At 43.2% G+C, this 21971-nt stretch overlaps 1 protein-coding gene across 1 annotated transcript in view; it reads left to right on the plus strand.

Moving 5' to 3' along the window:
- Nucleotides 1–7196: 7196 nt before the first annotated feature.
- Nucleotides 7197–21971, plus strand: part of bnc2 (basonuclin 2) — a gene marked incomplete at its 5' end in the record, with an annotated part of 43179 nt that continues 28404 nt past the window's right edge. Inside the window, 3 exon segments of the mRNA XM_022765417.1 lie at nt 7197–7239; nt 7241–7347; nt 9282–9517. Coding sequence (XP_022621138.1) covers nt 7197–7239; nt 7241–7347; nt 9282–9517 — 386 coding nt within the window.

The raw sequence follows: 21971 nt of genomic DNA on the forward strand, positions 1-21971 counted from the left end.
GCACCCCTTCTTTGAACCTGGCCTTGTGTCTGTGGACCCAGAGGTCTGTCACTGGGCAGATGGTTTGATCTCTGGCAGGGGAAATGCTTTGAGGAGAGCTGAGAGGGGCCAGGGCCCTGGACCGGGGGCCTCTGCCTGGACCTGCTGTCTACACACAAGATGGGAGAAACTGCTGCTCCCTTGATGCTTAGGTATTTGAACTGACAGTGCAGTCCAGTGTTAACGGTGTGCTTCAGCTCTCCCACTACATAGACTGCACTGACTGAGAGCATGGCATATGATAGCCGGATCATGGGGCTGTGTTTCTGGTCCAGTATTGTGATATTACGCTCCCTCTCCCTCTCTGTTGTTTCACAATATCAAAGCCAGCTGGGTCCTTTATCTGTCCACTTCATAAACAAGCATGACTGTCCTGAAGTACACGCACAGCCATTTATCATGCAAGTGAGTCAGACTGAAAGTTTCGTCATTGATCTGATTTGAAATTTTTGGGGTGGTGCTCATGATGGGGAGATTTACTTTCTATGACTGTGTTGAACCACACAGAAGTAGGAATGTTGGAAACAGAAATGTTACTCTGTTGTGTGCGTGTTTGATTCTGGACTAATCACATGGGTGTTGTGTGTGTATATGTGAAATAGTGCAGCGCATGAGTCATATCTGACAGCTGACAAACACTAAAAGACAGGACTGGACCTCTGGTTGAAGTTGAAACTGGACGTCATCTGGAATGACAACTGATTATAGATATCAGCGCTCACGGTTCAGTTGTTTAGATTGTCCGGTTATGAATCTCAGATTTATGTTGCTGATTAGTGATTCTCATGGACGATGACTGCGTTGTGATTTCATCACTAGCAGGCAGCAGTACCGCATTTTGTTAAAGTATTCACAAAAGGTTGAAAGAAGGTTTGATATGACAGATGGCATCAAAAAGGGCTCAACAGTAATCCGATCAGATTTAAACCAGGCTTGGTATATTCTCCACCACATCTGACATTTTCTGCATTTGCAGTCTTGACCAAGATATGACCCCCTTAGTCGTTGGGTCAGCAGGACCCAACGCTGCTACATCAAAGCGGGTGATAGCAAAGTGCAACAAGACCGAGAGTCACTGCCAAACAGCTGAAACTTATGTTTCAGTTTTTCACAGACACAACATGTTGACAGACCAATGAAGTTCAGATGAACTCCACTGTTCACTAGTCTTTGCTAAATGTTTATTTACCTTGCTCACTTCATTTCCAAACGTCATTTTCAAATCTGGCCTCTTTCAAATTCAAACTAAGTAGTTTACACTATATAACTAACACGCCTTTTAAAAAAGGGCTAAATCTAAACACTGTAATAGCCATTTTGTACACATTTGATCAAATTTGAGATACATTTACTGATTGACAATAACTCTTAAAATCTGTCAAGTCGCAAAGAGCGTTAATTGAGAGTGCGTGCAAACAACAGACATGGCTGCTTCCATTTGTTTGACTTAAAGAAAGGAAGGAGGGAAAAAAGAAAAGAAGAAAAGAGAGGGGTCCCAGGTCTCCACATGAATACATGAAAACACATGCTTCTCTTCTCCTTCTGTAATCCACCAGGGACTCACGCCCCATTTGGTTCCCATTAGCATAGCTCTGGTCGCTCTGCCCCGTGTCAAAGCCCAGACGCACAGCTGCACAAAGGACAGGGACCTCTGGCTCTGTGACTGCCAGCCGCTGGGCTCAAAACCAGAACTGACATGGAGGACGGGCTGTGCACTGTGGGGATTTCAGAGGGGAGACACTAGTTGTTTCTGCCGACTAAAGTTTCCCCCTGTAAAGCGTAGTAGAGTTTTTAAGCTGAAGTCAGCGCACAAGTGATTAATCATTGTTTATTTTGTACCACTTTGTGAGGCAGGAAAAGCTCTGTTTCAAGTCAAATCCAATGTATAAAATCAAACAAGCAAAAATTAGCCCTGGCATGAGGTATTTGCTCCCTTGTATTTTGTGGCGTGCTGTGTCTGACTACAAAGACTTTCTTTATTCAGCGTGTTTTATTTGTCACCTGTTTCCAATATGGACATTGTGAAGTCCTGATCTATCTGACGGAGCCAGGGCCTGCTTTATGACACGCAAAGCTGCTATGCCTCTTTTCCTACACACGTTGGCTGCACATTTCTGGCAGGAAATTGACAGCATTTCAGCAGCTAACTCATGGATGAGATAATATCTTGTGGGTGGAAGAGAGGACAAGATGCTCCCAGTGTTTTACAGTGACCCTAAGCAGAGACAAATTTAAATCTGAAGCTGCTGCTGCAAAGAGGAGGCGCACACATGCACACAGATGCGCACGTACACACAGGGTTTTCATTTAAATCTCGGCTTTGCTTAACTCACCAAACAAGAATTGTGGTCTGTGGCTGTGTGTTGAACATGGTAAAGGTTTCAATTAAAGTAGGAGGAACAATACCCACCCTGCATCCAGCAGCTGTCTGGGTTGGCTTTCGGTTGTACACTGTCTAGAGAGGATACAGAGAGGCTGAAAGGGACTAGGCAAGTGGTGTTTTAGCGGTGTTTTCTGTGGCATATAGTTACAACGTCAACCGTAAAAAAAATGACAGGGTAGCAATACAGTTGTACAGGATATTAGTTTAGGATCACCATCAATTCTATGGTTTCATAGGACTTGTAAAGGCCAATTCAGTGTCTTTGTTAACCTCTATATATGCCTTTTGGTTTTGGGCTGAGCTGACTTACATAATAGCATTTATTCTGGGGCCTGTGTTTCCCAGTCAGTCTGTTTAAAATCCTCTTGGAACTGACTACAAGAGTCCAGACTGAAGCCATCTTGTTTTGAAGCTCTCCTTTCCTGCAGTTCTTCAGTCCATCTGTCCCACTAACAGTCTTTTAATTGAGAGTCCTCCCCTGTCTGATGCTGGCCATTGCTGACTGTCAGTGTTTATACAATTGGGCTGGGACAGGGACTGCGAGCCAAGCAAAACATCCATGAAACATCAAGCCTCGAGCTAAACAAAACCCAGCAGTGAGACACACACACTTGAGCCAGATAAGGGATGAAAATGATGCTTTCTGAACGCAGCTAGGTTAAGTTGTTGACCAGAGCGGCAACACGGCAGCTGGAAAGGAGTGTTGACTGTTGTCTGGGTCTAATTGCTACAGCATTGTGGGATTTTACGCACTTGCTAACAGCTTTTGCTTCCTAGCTACTCATTTTTCGAGTGATTTACTAAGTCGCACACACACTTGCTCAAACACACCCCTCTGTCCTTTTCCTCACCGTCGTCGTCTTTAGTTGTGAGCCAAAGAGGAAACCCTGGCGAGACGTTAGCACAGTGACTAATGCATGTGTATCTGGCCGGGGCGCAGATAACATAGCCTCCTCCCCCGGCCTGCTGTGACAAATATGTGCGAGTGTAGCAGTGGGATCCAGGCCCAAGCTTGTCCCTGACCCAGCCCAGGCCAGACGCAGGTTAAACCACGGCCAAATGCAACCCAGAGCCACACTGTCCAGAAGCACAGAGTTATGAGTACGTGAGAAACTGGAGAAGAAGTCAGTATGATTTTGTCTTTCTTGTTTCCTCTTTCAAGCCACACACGCAGACGAATCCACATCCTTGATGATCTTGTTTGTGATGACCATCTCTGACACATCCGCCTGCTCCCTCTCTTAAAAAATTCTGTAATCAGTCTGTAATCTTTCATCTTATGGTGTATGATCAATTTTGATGCTTTCATATCTCAAACATCTCTTCTGTTACGCTTCTCTTACACACTCCTGACTGAATGTTGAACAATACACAAATTAATCCCGAGAAATAACAGGCGCAGTCCGTCCCCTCCCTTCCCTTTTCTCCCGTCAGTGCCTCCTCAGTTGAGGGGGCTTGCTGCTTTAATGCTTCTTAATGCTGCTGTCTGCTTAATGGGCCAGATATGAGAGGTGCTGCTAGCCAGCGTAATAAGTCAGTGATTAGAGGGCGCCTTGTCACAGCAGCAGCCCCGCAGACAGTGGCACACTTTAATTGCCGTATTAGACGCCCCTTAACTATTTTGTCAGCTGTCAGACCCCAGCTCGTAAACAGCAGAGGTGCATTTGATATTTCCATTTGTTTATTTCCGTCTGCTCCTGTTAGTGCTGCCGGAGAGAGAGGTAATTAGAAAAGGGTTGTGTTGTGTGACATGACTGTGCTAAATCTGGATACTCTCAATTATCGTTTGCAAAATCTTTATGCAGGAGGAGTTACACAAAAAAGGAAAATCATGTGTGGCAAAAAAATCTGACATAGATTCACTTTAAGGCGGAGTGACAGTCTAACCAGTGGACAAAAGTGTGCAACAGAATTATGGCAGCAATTAATGACTGTCTTTCTTAACGAAAACATTTCCCAGAGCCTTCATATCAAGTCTTCATATTGCAAAATATCTCATATTACCAGTCAATTAATAGAAACTATTCACATTTGAGAAGCAGTCAAGTATTTGGCAATTAATCAGTTACCAAAACTGCTGCTGATCGACGGATAGATGAATAAACTAATTTTTTCCAGCTCTAAACGGGATTGGATTTTTAGAGAGTAGTTAATGCAAAAGCAGTTTTCTGGAGATTCGATTTCTTTGTCATTTTAGAATTACGTTAAATTACATATGTACAGAAAATAACAATTGATTAAATGGGGGAAGAATATATTACAGATGAATCCTTAACCATAAATTTCTAAATAGGAGTTTAGGCTAAATTGTGTGTATCCTAAATCGTGACAACATAGAAAACTGCATGTAAATGTGAAGAGCAGCATCCTAGAACAACTGTATAAACATAGACGTTGCTTCAAATACACTGTAGATTTTACAGTAAAAGACTTTTCTAAATGCAAATATTCTTTGACCTATTTCTGATGACAGCAGGGCAGACTTTTGAGTTTATCCCTGTATCTGAAAGGTCACAGGTTTGACCCTCGCCCGTGGCCTATGAGTCTTCATGAAGAGACACATCTACTACTGCGTAAGTGTCCTTGTTGGAAGGAACACTGAACTCACTTTTTGCACGCTGCTCTGGATAAGAACGTCAGCTCGGTGCATAACATATGTACACTCCAACTGACACATGGCATATAATCCCCATGCACTGCGAGGATTGCCGAGCCCGCACCTGGAGAGCTTAAAAATGGTGTAAAGTCAAATAATCTCTGTCTCCTGTCTCATTCGGTGTCAAACAGTGAGGTGACATGGTTAGAAGTGGTGTAATTTTGTGTTTAATCTTGGATTAGCCCGTGTTCACTTTGACACCTCCAGTTACTAATCTGGTTTACAACACCTTAGGGCGAGAAAGACGGCGGGGGGTGGGTTCTGATAGATTTTATGGTCCCTTAGTAGATTATGAGTGATCTGACTTTTATATCCTGAATTACAGGATATAGGTGTAATCCACAGACTAGGTAATGTCGTTTGCTGCTTTTAAATGCCAGAATGTGCACTTGGGTCAATAGTGGCGGGTTCGGGTGCGTGCGCGTGAGTAAAGAGCAGAAATACTCATCTGCCTCAGCTGTAAAGCAACGCATCAGGAAGGGCTGATGTGCTGCTGATCCTTTTTCTATCTGGAAGTGCTGATTAGCTGTTTTTGACATTGTGAAATATAGGTTGCTGGCGCAGACATGGACTCCAACCTACGACCCTTTGTGAGCATGTCTGTGTCATTTCGTTGTCACACCGTTGCCTTGTAGGAACAACAGTGAGACAATGAGAGATAGCATTTTTAGTGCAGATTGTAAATACATAAAGTCTCGGGCTCTGATAACTGGGGGACAAGCAGTCACTTTGTCATTCCTTCTCTGACATACACCCTCATCCCTATCTCTATAGATAGTGCCTTCACTTTTTGATCTGACAAGTTTCCTCACTGGATCATTAGGATTTTCCTGTCAAAATAAATAGGCAGCCCCTCACAGCAGCCACCTTGTACACTACAGCCAATTTCCTCCCTCACGCATTCTTGAAATATTTTTAGCTAATTTTCATGATTACAGATTTTCTTTCTTTGCAACCTAAAGAATTTACACATAGGAAAAACCCTCAGTCATTCAGCACTGACTCAACACCATATGTGCCAAAGGTAAAATACATTATTCTCATAGTGTGGAATTGCTGTTTTATTATGCCAAGTTATTAACTCGTAGTTTTTCTATTCTAACATGAGCAGCAAACATACTTAAATTAGATGTTTATGTTAAGGACATACAGAATTTGATAAAAAAAACAAAGATAAGTCTGTGTTTTACGAATGAAAGGTTTCCAATTTTTTTTTTTCTCCAGTCCTCCTACAGCTGCAGATTCCCTTTAGGCAGTTTGGGTTGCAAAAGTGTTACTATCTTTATTCATCAATTCATCTTGATAATGTTAAAAAATGTCTGATAAACAAAAGTCAGCCAGTGCGTATTGAGATTCATGTTTCTAATTTCTTTTCCTCTTTTCACTCCTTTTGCTCCGACTTCTTGTTTCTCCCTGTCGTGTGAAATTTACGGCTTGCAGCTGCTGCACTCATTTGGGTGATGGAGCTGTATTCATTTGTGTGGATTTCTGTGTTCATCACACATTGTCTCCGTGCTGTACAGTCTCTTTATTGTTTGACGAATGTGAAACATCTTACAGGATCAAATGACCACCCGGCAAATTGTACCTGAATCTTTTTGGTTTTTAACGGCCCTTTATCTAGGCGTGAGCCACAGCACGGCCATGCATTGTGCTGCACTGAGTTGCCCTCGTCAAGTCTGGACACTTAACCTCTCACTACTAAAAGCTTTCCGGGGTCAGACTAAGTGCAGCTCTAGTGTTGAGTAATGGAGCCTCAGTCAAAACAAGTTACATTTCTATGTTTTCAGGAGGGGAAGTCCTTTTGTCGGTTCAAGTGAACTCTGGGAAATGACAGTATGGAGAGGCCGGTTCACACACTGGAATGAAATAGTAGATGGGAAATTTGTGGGCTGAGAATTATTCTTTGTGGCACTGGCTGCAACTGTGGATATGTTTTGTATTACATTGTCGTCACATTTCTAACCACAAAATACTTGTTAAGGAAACTATTGCGCTATTGACTATTGCAGAACAGTCTCATCCACACTGCACCGACTGCTTCTTCCTTATATTTATGACTGCTAAACTGATAACTGCTCTTTAGTTCGCACCCATTATCTCTCCTTCGTACTGGAGTTGTGACTGATGTGGATTTCTCTCTTTCTCTGTTCTGTGTTTCTACAGGCCATTCGCTGCACACTGGTGAACTGCACATGTGAGTGTTTCCAGCCGGGCAAGATTCACTTACGAACATGTGACCAGTGCAAACATGGCTGGGTGGCTCACGGTAAGGACATTTCATTGTTAGGATGATGGGTGTATTTAAATATTGTATAAATTCATATGAACTTTGTATCTGACCCTCATAAAACTGCTTCTTCTTGCTGTGAAGAGAAGGGAGGTCCTGACCTACATATCTGGACTTTCTACTGTGTATAGAAAATTAACACAGATACAGCAGCATGAATGCATCTCACACATCTCACACAAAAAATGTGTTTTGCACTGTTTTTTATTTGCTGCAGAATCCAGATTCTCTCTGCCTGTGGTTGTGATTGTACTGAAACCCAAATGTTTTCACTCATTTTCAACAGTAGAAGTAACTTTGCTATTTTTGTTTGCTTCTGTATTTTTCAACTGCTTTCAAAGTCTTGTTATTGCACCTTAGATCAAAAAACAAAAAAAAGAAAAAAGAAAAAAAAGAACACGACCACAAGACAGATACAGAAGCAAGAGACCACACCTTATGGGTTTTTCACGCGGGTAGAAGAAAAAGGGAGAGGAGGCAAGAAAGTACAAAGAGAAGGAGGAGGGGAAAAAAGATAAAAGAAAACACCTGTTTGGCTTGCGTCCGCACAAGAGCGGGCCATGGGCCCTTCAGCGGATCGCACAGGACCCCATTGACTATTTTTTAATCTCTCCCTCTGAACTGTCAGGCGCCCATCTCTCCTCTCCCCCACTTTTCATTTCATGTCGGCATTGGCAGGGACTCTGACAAGTAGTTCTTCATTTTTTATTATGTTCGTGTCTGGCTGCGCTGTGTTGTCAGGCAAAGCCCTCGTCAGCAGGAAAAAGCCGTCCCAGGATCAGAGAGAGACCCAACCAGGTGTCACCCAGACAGGCAGGGGAAGAGGGGAGGGAGAGGGGGGAGAGAGAGAGAGGTATGAGGTAAGGGAGGAGAGAGGGATTGAGGCAGGGAGGGGGAGAGAGAGAGTGAGAGAGAGAGTCGACCAGGTGTCGCCCAGACAGCCAGAGAGGAGAAAGAGGTGACTGAGGCCGTGTTAGAGGGGGCAATAACAAAACCCACCTTGCGCTCACAATTAAGCTTTATGAGCAGCAACGAGTGTTCGGCTTTTTTTTTCACCCCTCAGGCAACACACAGGTTACTTCATCTTATTTCTGGAGTTTGTTGTGGCTCCTGAGAGAAAGACCTGCAGACATAACTCAGGGCCAAAAAAAGCACTCCCACCTCTTCTTCATGATTTGTGGGTTAAAATGATTTCATCAAAGTGTGTTTTTATTTACAGTTAATAGCCTCCCAAAAACACACTACTCAATACAAATTAAAAATTAGTCTAATTCAAGTATCGATAAAGTATTCATCGTTAATCCAGCAATTATTTTGTTTTACATTACAACCACCATTATAAAAAACATGGAAACCAATTTCTTATTCTTTCTAGACTGATTATAAATGTGGGTCAACACAGTAAAGGAAATAGTGATATCATAAATAGCAGAACCCAAACCTACACTCTTCTTGCCTTCTTGGTGCACAAACCATTTAAGCGCGTTTTTGATTAGGTACAAATAAATCAGATGTAAATTAAAGCAATAAGAAAAGCAGGTGTGGTGACAAATGGGAATAATTAAGGTTAGATACAAAAGAGGATGTAATGCAGGTTAAAGGGGGGATAGATACAGAGCAGGCAAATAAAAGAACGAGATGCAAGAGCAGCGTAATGCGAAAGAGCAAGATTAGATTAAATGGAAAGAATGGCGGATAATTACATTAATGCCATTGCATTTATCTGATAGATATGTTATTATCAGCTCGTGCTGACTGTGCAGTAGCCTCCTGAGGAAGATCTGAGATGAGAGAGAAACTTGATAGTCATTAACCGTGCCTTTCTATGTGTGTGTGTGTGTGTGTGTGTCTGTGTGTCTGTGTGTCTGCATTTTCTTTTCTTTTTGCCCTTTGTCACCCGCTCATTCACGCAGCTCTGGACAAGCTCAGCACCCAGCACCTCTACCACCCGACCCAGGTGGAGATCGTGCAGTCCAATGTGGTGTTCGACATCAGCAGTCTGATGCTGTACGGCACCCAGGCCGTACCTGTCAGGCTCAAGATCCTTCTGGACCGCCTCTTCTCCGTGCTCAAGCAGGAAGAGGTGCTGCACATCCTACACGGCCTGGGCTGGACCCTCCGAGACTACGTCAGGGGCTACATACTGCAGGTCAGTGACCAACATTCGTGCTACAGCGACGAACACATGTAAAGCATCATATGGGTTTAGTGTAAAAAGTCAACACGGAATATAAGAAGTACTTGCTCTGTGCTTACACACCATTGCATACCCTACACGTGCTTTTATATTTGCCTGCAATTTTCAGTGATTTCTGAAAGCGGGAAGAGAGTCCACAGTGATCACTACCATTACTTTCTCACCAAGTGTATCTACAAATTTCTTTGGCATTGCAGCTATTTTGAGAGGTATTGATCAAAACCACAATAGTGACAATCTAGGCCACTTCAGTCCCATTGCCCATCATTTTCCTCACATTTTCCCTGCTGTTACTTTTACTTCAGTCTGCCTCCTTTTCCTGCCCTGTCAACACTATGCCCCTCTGCTGGAAAAAGGAAAGGAATAAAAAAGTGGAGAAAAATGTCACACCAGCAAACTATAAAACCACTGTAGTGCGTTTCCTCTCTCCATCCATTCCTCCTCCCTCCCTCCCATATAATTGCAGTCAGACACATTTCTCAATCAAAGGTACGGAGGTTTTGGTGTTGAAACCCAAACCAAAGTGTTCCTGAATGAATTAGTTAAGAGCGAGTGAACATGTGCATGTGGTTAGCTGTGTGTGTGTGTTTGTGTGTATATGAGTATATGAGTGTGAGTGTGTGTGTGTGCTTATCTGTATGCGTATATAGTTTAGTGTTCCAAGAGTGTAAGTGGAACAGCATGGTGAGGAGAGGGCGGTTTGTATGTGGAAACAGCTTCTGTGAGTAAAGCGCTCGCAGATCCAGTCCCTTATCTGAGACAGAGCACGCACACACACACACACACACACACACACACACACACACACACACACACACACACACACACACACACACACACACACACACACACACACACACACACAAACAAATCAATATAAGCCCAGCAGTTATATGGATCTATGAGTATATTGTATATTACAATTTGAGCGTAATTTAGAGACGAGACAGAGTAAAAATATATGTAACAATTTGCATATATCTGAAAATGTAGGAAATAAATAATATAATATAATATAATATAAGAAATGGAGAAGACTGTATTATAATCTAGTAATATTAATATAATTAGTTATATGATCTTACATGAAAAATATTTTCTTAATTTTTCTTATTAAGACAAAATAAAAAGCATTAGGGCTTCAAGATATTTACTTTAAAACAATATGAAACACAGACAAGCAGCAAATCTTCACATTTGAGAAGCTGAATGCAAAGAACATTTTCTATTTCCGCTTGATTCAACAACTGAAATGATTAATCGATTATCAAAATTGTTGCAGTTTAATTTTCTGTCAATGCCCAGCTGTTTCAGCTAAAAAAATAAAATAATAAAAAAAAAAAAAACAAAAGAAAAGAAAAGAGAAAAAAACATTTTTATGTTTCAACCTTTGGATTTTTTCCAGAGAAACCTAACTAAACGCTCCAAATGTGCAGTGTGAGAAAGCCTTGTATTAAGTAACCATTGGAGCACTGTGGTTCCCATAGTCGTAGCCACTGTGTTTTTATCAGCTGGTTCTAATAGTCAGCTGTTGGGAGCACCATTGCTCAACCGCTCAGCCTCATGTCACGCTACTGGCTAAATCCTCTAGATCTCCTCAGAAGGGCTTCAAAGGGGCCGCGGCCGTGGAGAAGCAGCCAGTCACTTAAGGACAGTAAGTAGTCATTGTACGGCCCTATTAGCCTGTAAGTAGCTATGAAATTCAATCATCTTCCCCGAGCCTCCGGGCAACGCTTTGTGTCAGGGGTGTGTTCCCCACTACTATGCTGTGCTAAATGAGAGATAAAATGAGGAGAACAGTATTGCAAACGATAGATAATAAGTTGTCTTTTTGATATTGATGTCAGGGGACGTTATTTGATGATAAATTACTTTACCGTAATCCTGGCAGCCAGGCTTTCAAGTGCTTGCTTGTACTGATTTAGGATTTGAATAAAAGTGTTTAGGCCACAGGAGTAATCATTGTTAATTTCTATTTTAATGAGATATGTTATAAATCGCCATAATTATCCAGCAAATAAATCCACTATTTCTGAATTATGTTCTAATGAAGCCTTACATTTTCTTTGAAGGTTTCGGTTAGCTCGGCATGTACTTGAACACATGTGGCTCCCTTTGTTTTTCTGAGATCGGTTTACCCATCTCATTTTTTTTTCTCAAGGAATAGTTTCCATTGAGAGAAAAATTCATCTGTGTGTTTGGTGCATGGTGCGAGCTGGGTGTCAGTGTGTATGGGTGTCAGTGATGCGTCAGAGAGCTCAGGACACTGAGCTGACAGAGTATACCTGCAGCTCCTCTGATGCCTGACCACTGAATGTATGCAGTGCAGGAAGAAGGAAAACACACACTTATATTCGACCAAACACATCGAGAAGACCCCTGAAAACACAGACACAGCTCGGCTTCAATAGTCTGCCTTCCCTTATCAGACGACACACCCTCTATCTCTTTGTGACGCGCATCAAAATCACGATGCCTTTCTATTCATACTGTGGTTATCTAATGAAGTTAATGCGGGTGTTGCAGTGTGGCACCCACAGACCTGTAGTCCTGCTGAGGCAGTGGTCACCCTTAATCACTCCTCCGCCTCCTTCTTATCCTCATTTATGTTCTTGTGATCTCATTCACAGAGCTCACACTTGTGCACACAGCCATGCACCTGGGCAAACACGCCAACTTTGTCCTTAGTTGTGTTCTCTGTAATTTCGAAGCTGTAAAGACTTAGTGTGTGTGTGTGTCTTTATGTGCCGCCTCCACGTGCACTGTCCTGGATTAGAGCTTCACCAAGACTCATCTGGTTTGACTCTCTCCCTGTGAGGATATTTCAGAGACCTCTCACGGTGCTCACCTGCTCTTCCTCAGAAGTGAGCCAAACACCTACATACCTCACGTATACACTGATGTGCAAGAACAGCCGTGAACCGCCACTCATGTGTTGTTCATTCATATCAGAGGCCTCGGCATTGTATCACAGCCTCGCTTACGTTCACGACTTTACATTAGCATCAATACATTTTGGTTAGCTATCATTACTTTAACCTCTGTAATCTGTAAGTTAGACTACGCCTGCAGAACGGACTCACATTCTCTACAGGAAAGCAATACCACTGCGATGTCATCGTAGCTTTTTTTAGGTCAGATTTACAAAGAAATAAATCTGTATCAACACCTGGGATAAACTTTACCACCCCTGTGTCCTCTCTGCCATCCATTGCATACCAAAGGTAAATACATCATAGAGGTGTGACTAAATATGCGTACTCTCTGCAATTTACCTTTGTAATAGGCTCCTTAAACTGAAGAAATTAATCGATGTTATTAAAAGCTCAGTGGCTTATCATGTGGTTGGAATTTTGATTTGTAAAGGGGAGGAATAATACATGACATCAATAACCATTAAAATGAGTGATTGTCTTTCTCTCTCTCTCTCTCTCTCTTGTTTCATTCATCTATAAACCTTGCAGCTTGACCTTCAGTTCACAAACAGCTCTTTATAGTACCAAACTTGCACAGTAACTCACTACAATATTCATATACAAATGTATTCATAATACCGGCTGATCTGCTGGTGTGAACGCAACATCCACACACACACACACACACACACAAAAAAAGTCTGGATGTTTTTAAGTTCTCAGTAAATACATTCTTGAAGTTAAAGACGAGCCAGAAGAGAATAACTCCCTGTCATCACACGTACAAGAGTGTTAGTTTAAAAGTTATTTCATGACCTTTGCAATGCGCTTTACCACTACAATATTCCATACGGAGATTCCCCTGAAAACTCGCACAGAAATTTCTGCCAACTTTAGCAGAAGGCGGTTTAAGATCTGCTGCTCTTTTTTTTTTTTTTTTTTTTTTTTTTTTTTAACTCCGTTGACTCTTTTGTCACAGCTCACAATAAGTTAGTTAACAGATGTGTTGAGATGTATGAAATTATCATTAATATTTAACTGTAAATTTGCAATTATCTTAGATGCTGGCAGACATGCATACATATGAGTACAGATGAAGAAGATAAAACTAAAAACAATAGATACCAAGTAGCATTTTGCTACTGACAGATAGTAGTATTAACTGTAAACATTTCATGAACAAAGTAACCTGCCTTGCTAATTCATTTCAACATTATCATAAGGGTGTAAAAGTCCACGTCAGAGAAATACTCAACTTTTTGCAGAGCAAATCTAAGCAAGGTTTTCACCTGATGACTGAAAGTTATGTGTGTGTCTCTGGGTGTAATATTTTGCCCTTCACACTGCTTTATATCTCTCTATTTCTCCCCTATCCCCCTGACTTCAAGTTCAATCCAAGTCAATATGTGAACAATACAGACACATTTATTCGTTGCCAGAATTCTTTGCCCTTCACTTTGGCAGGACTTTTTACCTTCTCCACTCCTCAGCCCTTCATCCTTTTCTCCCTCTTTCTACTCATCCCTCTCTCCTTTCCTCTCCCATGGTTGTTTCCAGACAGACCCACGGCCAATGTGCACCAGATGCCCCCCCCCCATCCCACAGCCTGTCACCGCTCACTCCTCTGTTCGATACCGACAGATGGAATTGCTATCAGTACTGGCTTCTCTGTCTCAGCCTCTGTCTCCCACACTCCACACTGTCTATTTTGTCTTCCTCCTTCTTATCCCTTACCAAGTGAAAAATAAGTAGAGGGAGAGAGAGAACGAGTGGAAAGAGATGGAGAGGGGGAGCGAGATACAGCCTTTGCAGCCAACATATGGGCCAAAGCCCAGGGTTTTCCTAAGCGACATTCTCAGTAATGTTCTGTCCTTGTAGAACATTGGGCTGCCTCCGCTTTTATGAGATGTGGTTTTCCTGACTCCACACGGCTTCCAGAAGACCCAGATGGAACCGCTAACAACCCCCACCACCGCCACGCAACCACACACACACACACACATACACACACATACCGTACACACACAAACAGGCTTAACCCTAATTGCACACACACTCGGAGGAATTCTTATTCAAACTATCAGGCACACACGCAGCCACAAAATCACACTCGTCTACCCCAAAACGGCCCTCCAACATGGGGCTTTGTTTCAGTGGCAGTTGCATGGGCATGAGTGTGTCAGAGGAAAATGTTCTCTGTATATATTTTATTATATATCTACTTATTTGGTAAATATATTGTTTATCTAATGAGTATGAATGTTGGAGGTAGTGTTGAAGGGCCGCAGGGGGGATGTGCTCTTATTCAAAAAAAAAGACTAGTCACTGTAATGTTGTACATGTGTACTTACACATGTGGAATATGAGATGTAATTACATGGATTAGGGGTGCAACAGTGTTTGTGTAAGACAGGAAACCATTTCCAGTTGCAGGTGGGTCCTGAGGCCTTAGTCAAGGTACCACTCGGCTTCTCTATAGTGGTTTAGAAAGGTATTTATTGAGTTAGAGTCACATTTCAAAACGTCTATCGTCTTTTTTCCTTCTCTCTCCCTCACTGCACTCCCTTTCTCCGTTTTCTGTCTCTCACTCTGTCAACTGTGAAGGTCACCATATCTCTTGATCCTCGCCTGAGAAACTTCCATTTTAGGTAGTCAGGCTCCGCGCAACAACATTTTTTGGACACAATCCCCTTCTCCAATCTCCTCCATACGGCACACTTGTAACCTCTATTTTCCTCCTGTCCTCCTCTCCTCCTCTCCACCCTCCATCACCTCCCAGTGCCTCCCGTCTCTCAGAACCTGTTTTCTGTTATCACTACTTAATGCCTCACCCTGGGAGATGGACGGGGGAGAAAGCATTCTCCCAAGGTGGAAATTCTTACGTTCATATGGTTATGATTTGGTGGGGAGGTCAGGCTCGACTTTTGCTGGAAGGCTTATGGTTGGCTCTGTGCTGGCCGTGCTGGGCTCCAAGCACATCAAAGAGGGCCGGTGTACTGAATCAAGGTGATTCTTACCCCCTCCCCCTCCCTCTGCACACACATACACACACTTGTCCTCCCTAGTGCTCTTAAGGGTGTCTTCTCCCTTCTTATTCTCAATCGCTCACTTCTAAGTAAGCCGGAGATAAAAGGATGTGATTTCAGATTAGAGGATCAGTCAGAGAAAGGTAGAACAGCATTATCAGCAAGGCATTAAAACCTTAATTTTTGATAACATAACTGTATATTAAAGAAAACACTGCTTTAACGACAAGAACTATTGAATCCAGCATGCATTATATTATCACATAAACAATCTAAAAATCAATATTTTTTTTGCAGAGGGTGCAAATGTCTTCACTGTCACTTTTCTCACAGCTTGCAAAGCTCACAGCCAGCTCCTTACACAAGTTCTGCCCATGCCAAATCCTCAGTCCCTCGCTTTTGAATCCTGAACCCCGAGCCTCAAATGAATTCAAGCTGGAGAAGCAAGGTTATGAGCAGGTTACATTGTATGCTGGAATTTGGGAAATAATTCCCCTTATATTGGATTTGGACGGTAGTCTGAATTTTGCCATAGATTTGACAAGGCCTCACAAGCTGCTGCAAGTTCAAAAATTGAGGAAAAAAAATACTTGTATGTATTGATATTATAGCAGGTTGTGTGTTTGATTTTACACACTTGTAATACCTTTGAACATCAAGTTGAGATTGAGAAGAAAAAAAAAATACTGTATACAGTATATATATATATATATATATATATATACATACATATGTGGAATTGATATTTTTTGGGTTCATCTTTGTCTTTCTTCTTAGCTCCATGAGCTGGACAGTGGTTTTAGGTTTACTGAATACATGCTCTCCCTTTAATGAGCAGAGGTACATTTGTTTTTCTCTCTATTTTCTCTGTTTATTTGGCTTCACAGAGGCTTGAGGTGAAGTTTGGCTGACTTAAGGCTTCTGATCCTTTTTTGTCAGATAGTTTTCACGGTGTAATATCAGGACTGCAGCGATAAGACAAAAACTTGTGCTGTTACTGCCAGTGCATGATCATACCCTTGTGTTTGTGTGTCATGCACTCACATCTTTTACACATACTGTCCTTTGTCATTTTTTTACGCAATCTAAGCCTTTGATGTCATTAATAACTCCCTCATATATTTTGTTCTGTCAATGTGCGACCTGTCTAATATAATACCTCCACCACCGTCTCCTCTGTCACCTCTTAAGGATGCTTTCTCTGTGTGTGTGCTCAGGTCTTAGCTGTTATGAACTACAGTACCGTGCTGGGTTGTGTTATTTATCTTTTTATTTTTTGCTTGGAAAGTCAGACCATTGCTACAGCAACAACATTCAACACTGTGATGTGCTCTCCTCTTTCTCCCCTTCTCAACGATAATCAAATCACACACTTGTTGTGGTTTAACCCTTTTCTAGCAGCCTCATAAATGTTTAATATGACCTGCTTTTTTTTTTTTTACTAACTGCACACACACACACATATGCACACAATATACAGTGAAAAAGAAAAGGAAGGACCATTTCCTAACCCTTATATTAAAGGAGTTGTTCACTGATTTAAAATATTTTTTGACTTAAATATTACATCATCAGAGCAGGCCTGTAGTAGCAGTTCATGCACTGAGGCCTAGGATCATGGATGCTATATCACATAATGTGCTAAGAAAAAAAAAAAAAAAGAAGCCAATACACGCTGCAATTCTTCTCAAGAGACATTTGAGCAATTACACCGCGTTTGGAAATCCCTTTAATGCATCCATTACATGCTTGGTGGCCACATGTATATTTCAAAATGTTATTTTAACTTGGGGTGGGTGACCCAATATATGGTCATATTTAAAGATCATGAATATTCCATGCCAAAGCATATGGGAGCGAGACGAGTGTGCATGTATGTATGTGTGTGTGTGTGTGTGTGTGTGGGTGTGTGTGTGTGTGTGTGTGTGGGTGTGTGTGTGTGTGTGTGTGTGGGTGTGTGTGTGTGTGTGTGTGTGGGTGTGTGTGTGTGGCGAGGGGGTGTTGCACTCTAATAAAATCTGATTGGGGAGTTAACCTGCTGTGCAGGGCAAACATGGGAAGTGAAAATGATATGTTTAACATACATGGTCATGTCTAGGGCCTCCCATGGGATCCCAGTAGGGGTTTGATCAAACTACCCTCAGCACACACACAGTATATGAGCACCACCTTCTTACCCATTTCCCTCTTAAATCCCCATGATAAGGCTGACTTCAAAGCCTAGTAGCCAATCCTACAGCTTTGCCTGAGATGCTGGTTTGATTCACTGGCTGCATCTCTTCCCATGGCCTCCAGCACACCCCAACACATGCACACACACACACACACACACACACCCCCACCCTTCTATTCAGTTTCAATATATATCTGAAAAAAAGAAGCTATCCCTGTCCTCCTCACAGAATCTCCAAATCCAAGTGAAGAAAAAGGGGCCACCAATGCTTCTCTTCTCCCCTCTAAGTTCCACTGGCATGTCATAATTAGAATAAAAAGGAATATTCTGCCTGTATTAATGGGGTGCACGCTTTCTCCTCATCCCCTCTGAACACCCTGTTCCTCCCTCCTCCTCGCCTGCTCCATGTGATATGCGCCATACTGATCAGTGTGAAGGGATCTCTGGTTCTCTCGCTGCGCATTTGCCTTTCTCTTTTTACCCAGTGTCCATGCCTCCCCCGCCCTCCCCTCCCCTCCTTCCCCCCGGGAGAATTCCCTCAACAGGTCCTCGCTGCCGCCCCGGTGTGGCTGGAGATGCTCTCATAGTCAGCTGCACACCCTAATTGAAACGGGGAATCTGCCAGCGTGCTTATCAGGAATTTTTATTTACCTCAGCCAGGCTCTGCCCTCTTTACTTTTTCAAAGAGGGCCGTGTTATAATTACCTCCTCAAACAGAATCCCTCTCTATCTGTCGGCATCCCTGGCTTCATATATCCTTTTTCATAAGTTATAATATCCTGTCTCGCCTGCGCCGGAAGGAGGAAATGGCTTCTGAATTCTGAAGTGGCTTTTCAGGGGGCTACGGGGGTTTGTTGTTGCAGAGGGAAATTGAATTTTACTTCAAGGTCAGCGACACTAATGACAGTGTGGGAAGGTGTTGATCTCGCGTAGCGCTGGTTTGTCTAGCAGCATCCCACTGTATCGATCCGCACAAGAGATTCTAGTCTCGCATTGATTGTCACACTGAATTGTTTTGGAGTGTGGTGGAAATCACTGGCGTAGTATAAGCTGTGATTTGGGACTGCAGGCACTCTCTGGGGTCAGTACGTGTAGATAGAAAAATAAATAGTTTCGAACAAAAAGAATACTAAGACAATTCTCCCACAACAAGTAGAAATCTAATGCAGATAATGCACAGTAATAGCAGATCCAGTACACAAATGTCCTGAACTGCTCCCCCACATTATGACTGATGCTTAATATAGCTGTTGAAAGTATACATACACTCTAAATACATCTTGAGAAACCCAACATGTGCACACACACTCACACAGCCCTACACAGACTCAAAAAAAAAAAAAAAAATACACCCACCCATACAGATACCAAGAGTGAGAATTTTAACCAATCACTTTCATGATTCACTGCTGTTTGTATGCAAGATGGTTAGTTATGGGTAGGTGCCCTGCGGTGTGAGTGAATGTGTGTCACTTCCCCCACAAATGGAAACATTTAGACACTGAAGTGTATCCTGAGGTGAGAGCTGTAGAAGCTCTCACTCATAAAGTAGCGGGGAGGCAGCCTGTGGAGGAAATGAGCTAGGCAGACTGGTGGAGGGAGAGGAGCGTGACACACACCGAAGGACCTCACACACACATGCACATAGAGACACACACACACACACACACAAACGCGCGCGCACTCTGGTGAACCACACACTGGTGACTGCTGTGGTTGTGTCTATCAGCGTCTCGTTTTTCACCAATGTCTCCAGCTGTGTTTGACTTCCTGCGTTTCTACGTGATGCTGTGGTGTCATTGGCAGAAGGACACAGCCTGCACTGTACCTCCATGTTGTGTGGTGGTGGTTAAAAGGTCCACTGACCCCATCGTGAACCGACACCAGTGCTGAGACACCTGTGGAACTCACCACAGAATACAAAATAATGTGGGACGGTTGCTGGAGCTTCTCAGTTTAGACTTTTAAAGTGAATCTATATTTTCAACAGGCATTTTGGGGGGATTTTGAAACAAGTGGACACCTCACAAGCTCCCTCTTCTCTCTCTCCACTCTCTCTATCCTCTCTCTCTTTCTCTCTCTCTCTCTGACGTGTTGTGCATGAGTGCTTTTATTAAGCAGGATGACCTGTCATGCCGGTGTGAGGAGGAGGTGATGACTACCCCCCCATCCCTCCATCCCCCCATCCTCCACCTATCCTCATTCTCTCTCTCTCTCTCTCTCTCTCTCTCTCTCTCTCTCTCTCTGGTCTAAAGAAAGACACTGCCTCTCCTCTACCAATTGGTCCGGCTTCACTTCACCTCAGACAGGAGAGGAGAGGTGGACAGAGGGGTTGAGGAAGAGGAGGCGATGGGGGGTGGGGGGGGGGTGAAGCCATCAGAGTGAGAGCAAAGCCGTGCACTTCACTGAGAAGGACCCAAGAAACTTCAAAGTCAGTTGAATTCCATTGTAGGTCGGGCTGTTTTTAATGGTGATTAGTATTAGCATGCGTTGCAAGCTTAAAGACACTTTTTGTTTGTTTGTTTGTTTGTTTGTTTGTTTTTATTCGCAGCCATGCCAATAAACAATCAGTGCATTAAGTGGCGAGCAAATGGAATCAATTCATCCAGTTTTGCGCAGATGAGTGCAGAGAACGAGGCGTGAAGCAGCCGCTCTCTGTGTTTGGAGTGGCTAATTAGGAGCCCATTACAGGGCATCTCAGCATGGTGCTACCCTGATTGTTTATTAGAATTTCACAAAGGTGAAGGAGAGCGAGAGAGAGAGAAAGAAAAGGGGACTAATAGTAGTAATAAATGGATAATAAATGGATACCTTACAGAGACACACACACACACGCAGCCTCGGTGAATGCCAGCCCCTGGGCCTCCTACAAAAAGGGCTCTTGTAAAAGTTGGGAAAAAAGAGAAAAATCTCTACCAGCACCGTGCATATGCTTGGCTCCGTCCTCTTAAAGACTGTCTTATTAAATGGGTAAGTGGCTGAGTGCTGGGACCACCAAGTGAGCCGTGCTGTCACTGGCACACAGCTCTCTGTGGGCTGAGTGCCGCAGGCGTAGACAGGATATGATATAGGGTCACCAGAAATGATGGTTTAACACTCGATGATGCATCAGTTCCCAGCACTCACTGCTCAGCACTGCCAGTGGCATTTCTAAGACTTTTCTACTCCTAGATTTTGTTGTGGAAGACACAGAGCTAAGTTATAGCCTCCCACAACTCCACCCTGAAAATGTGTGTATGTGTGTGTCTGTGTGTGTGTGTGTTGGAAGGAAAACGCAGTAATCAAGAAAGACAACAGGGCTTACTGAGGAGGGAGAATCAATAGACTGCTACAGGTGACTGACCTCAGTGAGCGTACACACATGCATGCAGGATAACCACACAAAAACACACACACACACATTCAGGCGTAGGCACATGCACCAGTAAGTACTTGTGGCATACTCTCCTCTGTGTTGTCTCCACCTAACCTCTGGTTTACACTCTGTGTATGTAGTGTACGCTCACACGCAACCAAGTATTACTCTCTCTCATCTTCAGGATCTAAGGCTCGATGCCAACTGGTGCTTTGGTGCCAGGCACTGCCTTATCACCTCCCCGGCACACACACGCACTCACACACACACACACACACATACTTGCATTCTTATTCACATGTGCACTTTAAACAACCTCGTTGCGTGAGTTTGTGCACATGCGCTCACACACAGTCGTACATGATGATCTACCCTCCACATAAACAAAGATAAGAGCAGGAACGCGCAGCACAAGGCCCCAAGAGGTACAAAGCTATTACTGGGAGACCACAGTCGCGTGGCTGTGTGTGTATGTGTGTGTGCAGCCGTGTTTGTGTTTATGTAGTGCCAGTTGCAGGGCAGAGCTCTTGGAAAAGCAGCTCAGAGTTTTGTGTGTCACCACCATTTGCCAGTGTTGCAGTACTGAACCGATCCTAACTGCATAACGGGAGACTGCCAATGATTGCGTGAGGTGCTAAACTCCTCACTGACTTCCTGTCAAGATCTTTGCCACCAGCCGTCACAGCGTGCACATTCAAAAGGGATCTGACAGTAGGATCACAGCAAGTCACTGAACAATGTGCCAAAGGGCCCTGACAATTTGACAATGACTTTGTCAGCACCAGTGTCTCACGTTGAGCATTGAATCACACCTTATGCCGAGCAGTGCGGCCTACTTAGGTATGGGGTGTGCTGCCTCCGTCTTGATCCCTGACAAAAATCCAGCCTGCTGAGGTGACACAGTACAAAGCGTTTTCCCACTTTGCCAAGCTGACAA

The sequence above is a fragment of the Seriola dumerili genome, unplaced genomic scaffold (genome assembly GCF_002260705.1).
Source record: "Seriola dumerili isolate Sdu_G_001 unplaced genomic scaffold, Sdu_1.0 BDQW01000686.1, whole genome shotgun sequence".
In the NCBI taxonomy this organism is placed as follows: domain Eukaryota; kingdom Metazoa; phylum Chordata; class Actinopteri; order Carangiformes; family Carangidae; genus Seriola; species Seriola dumerili.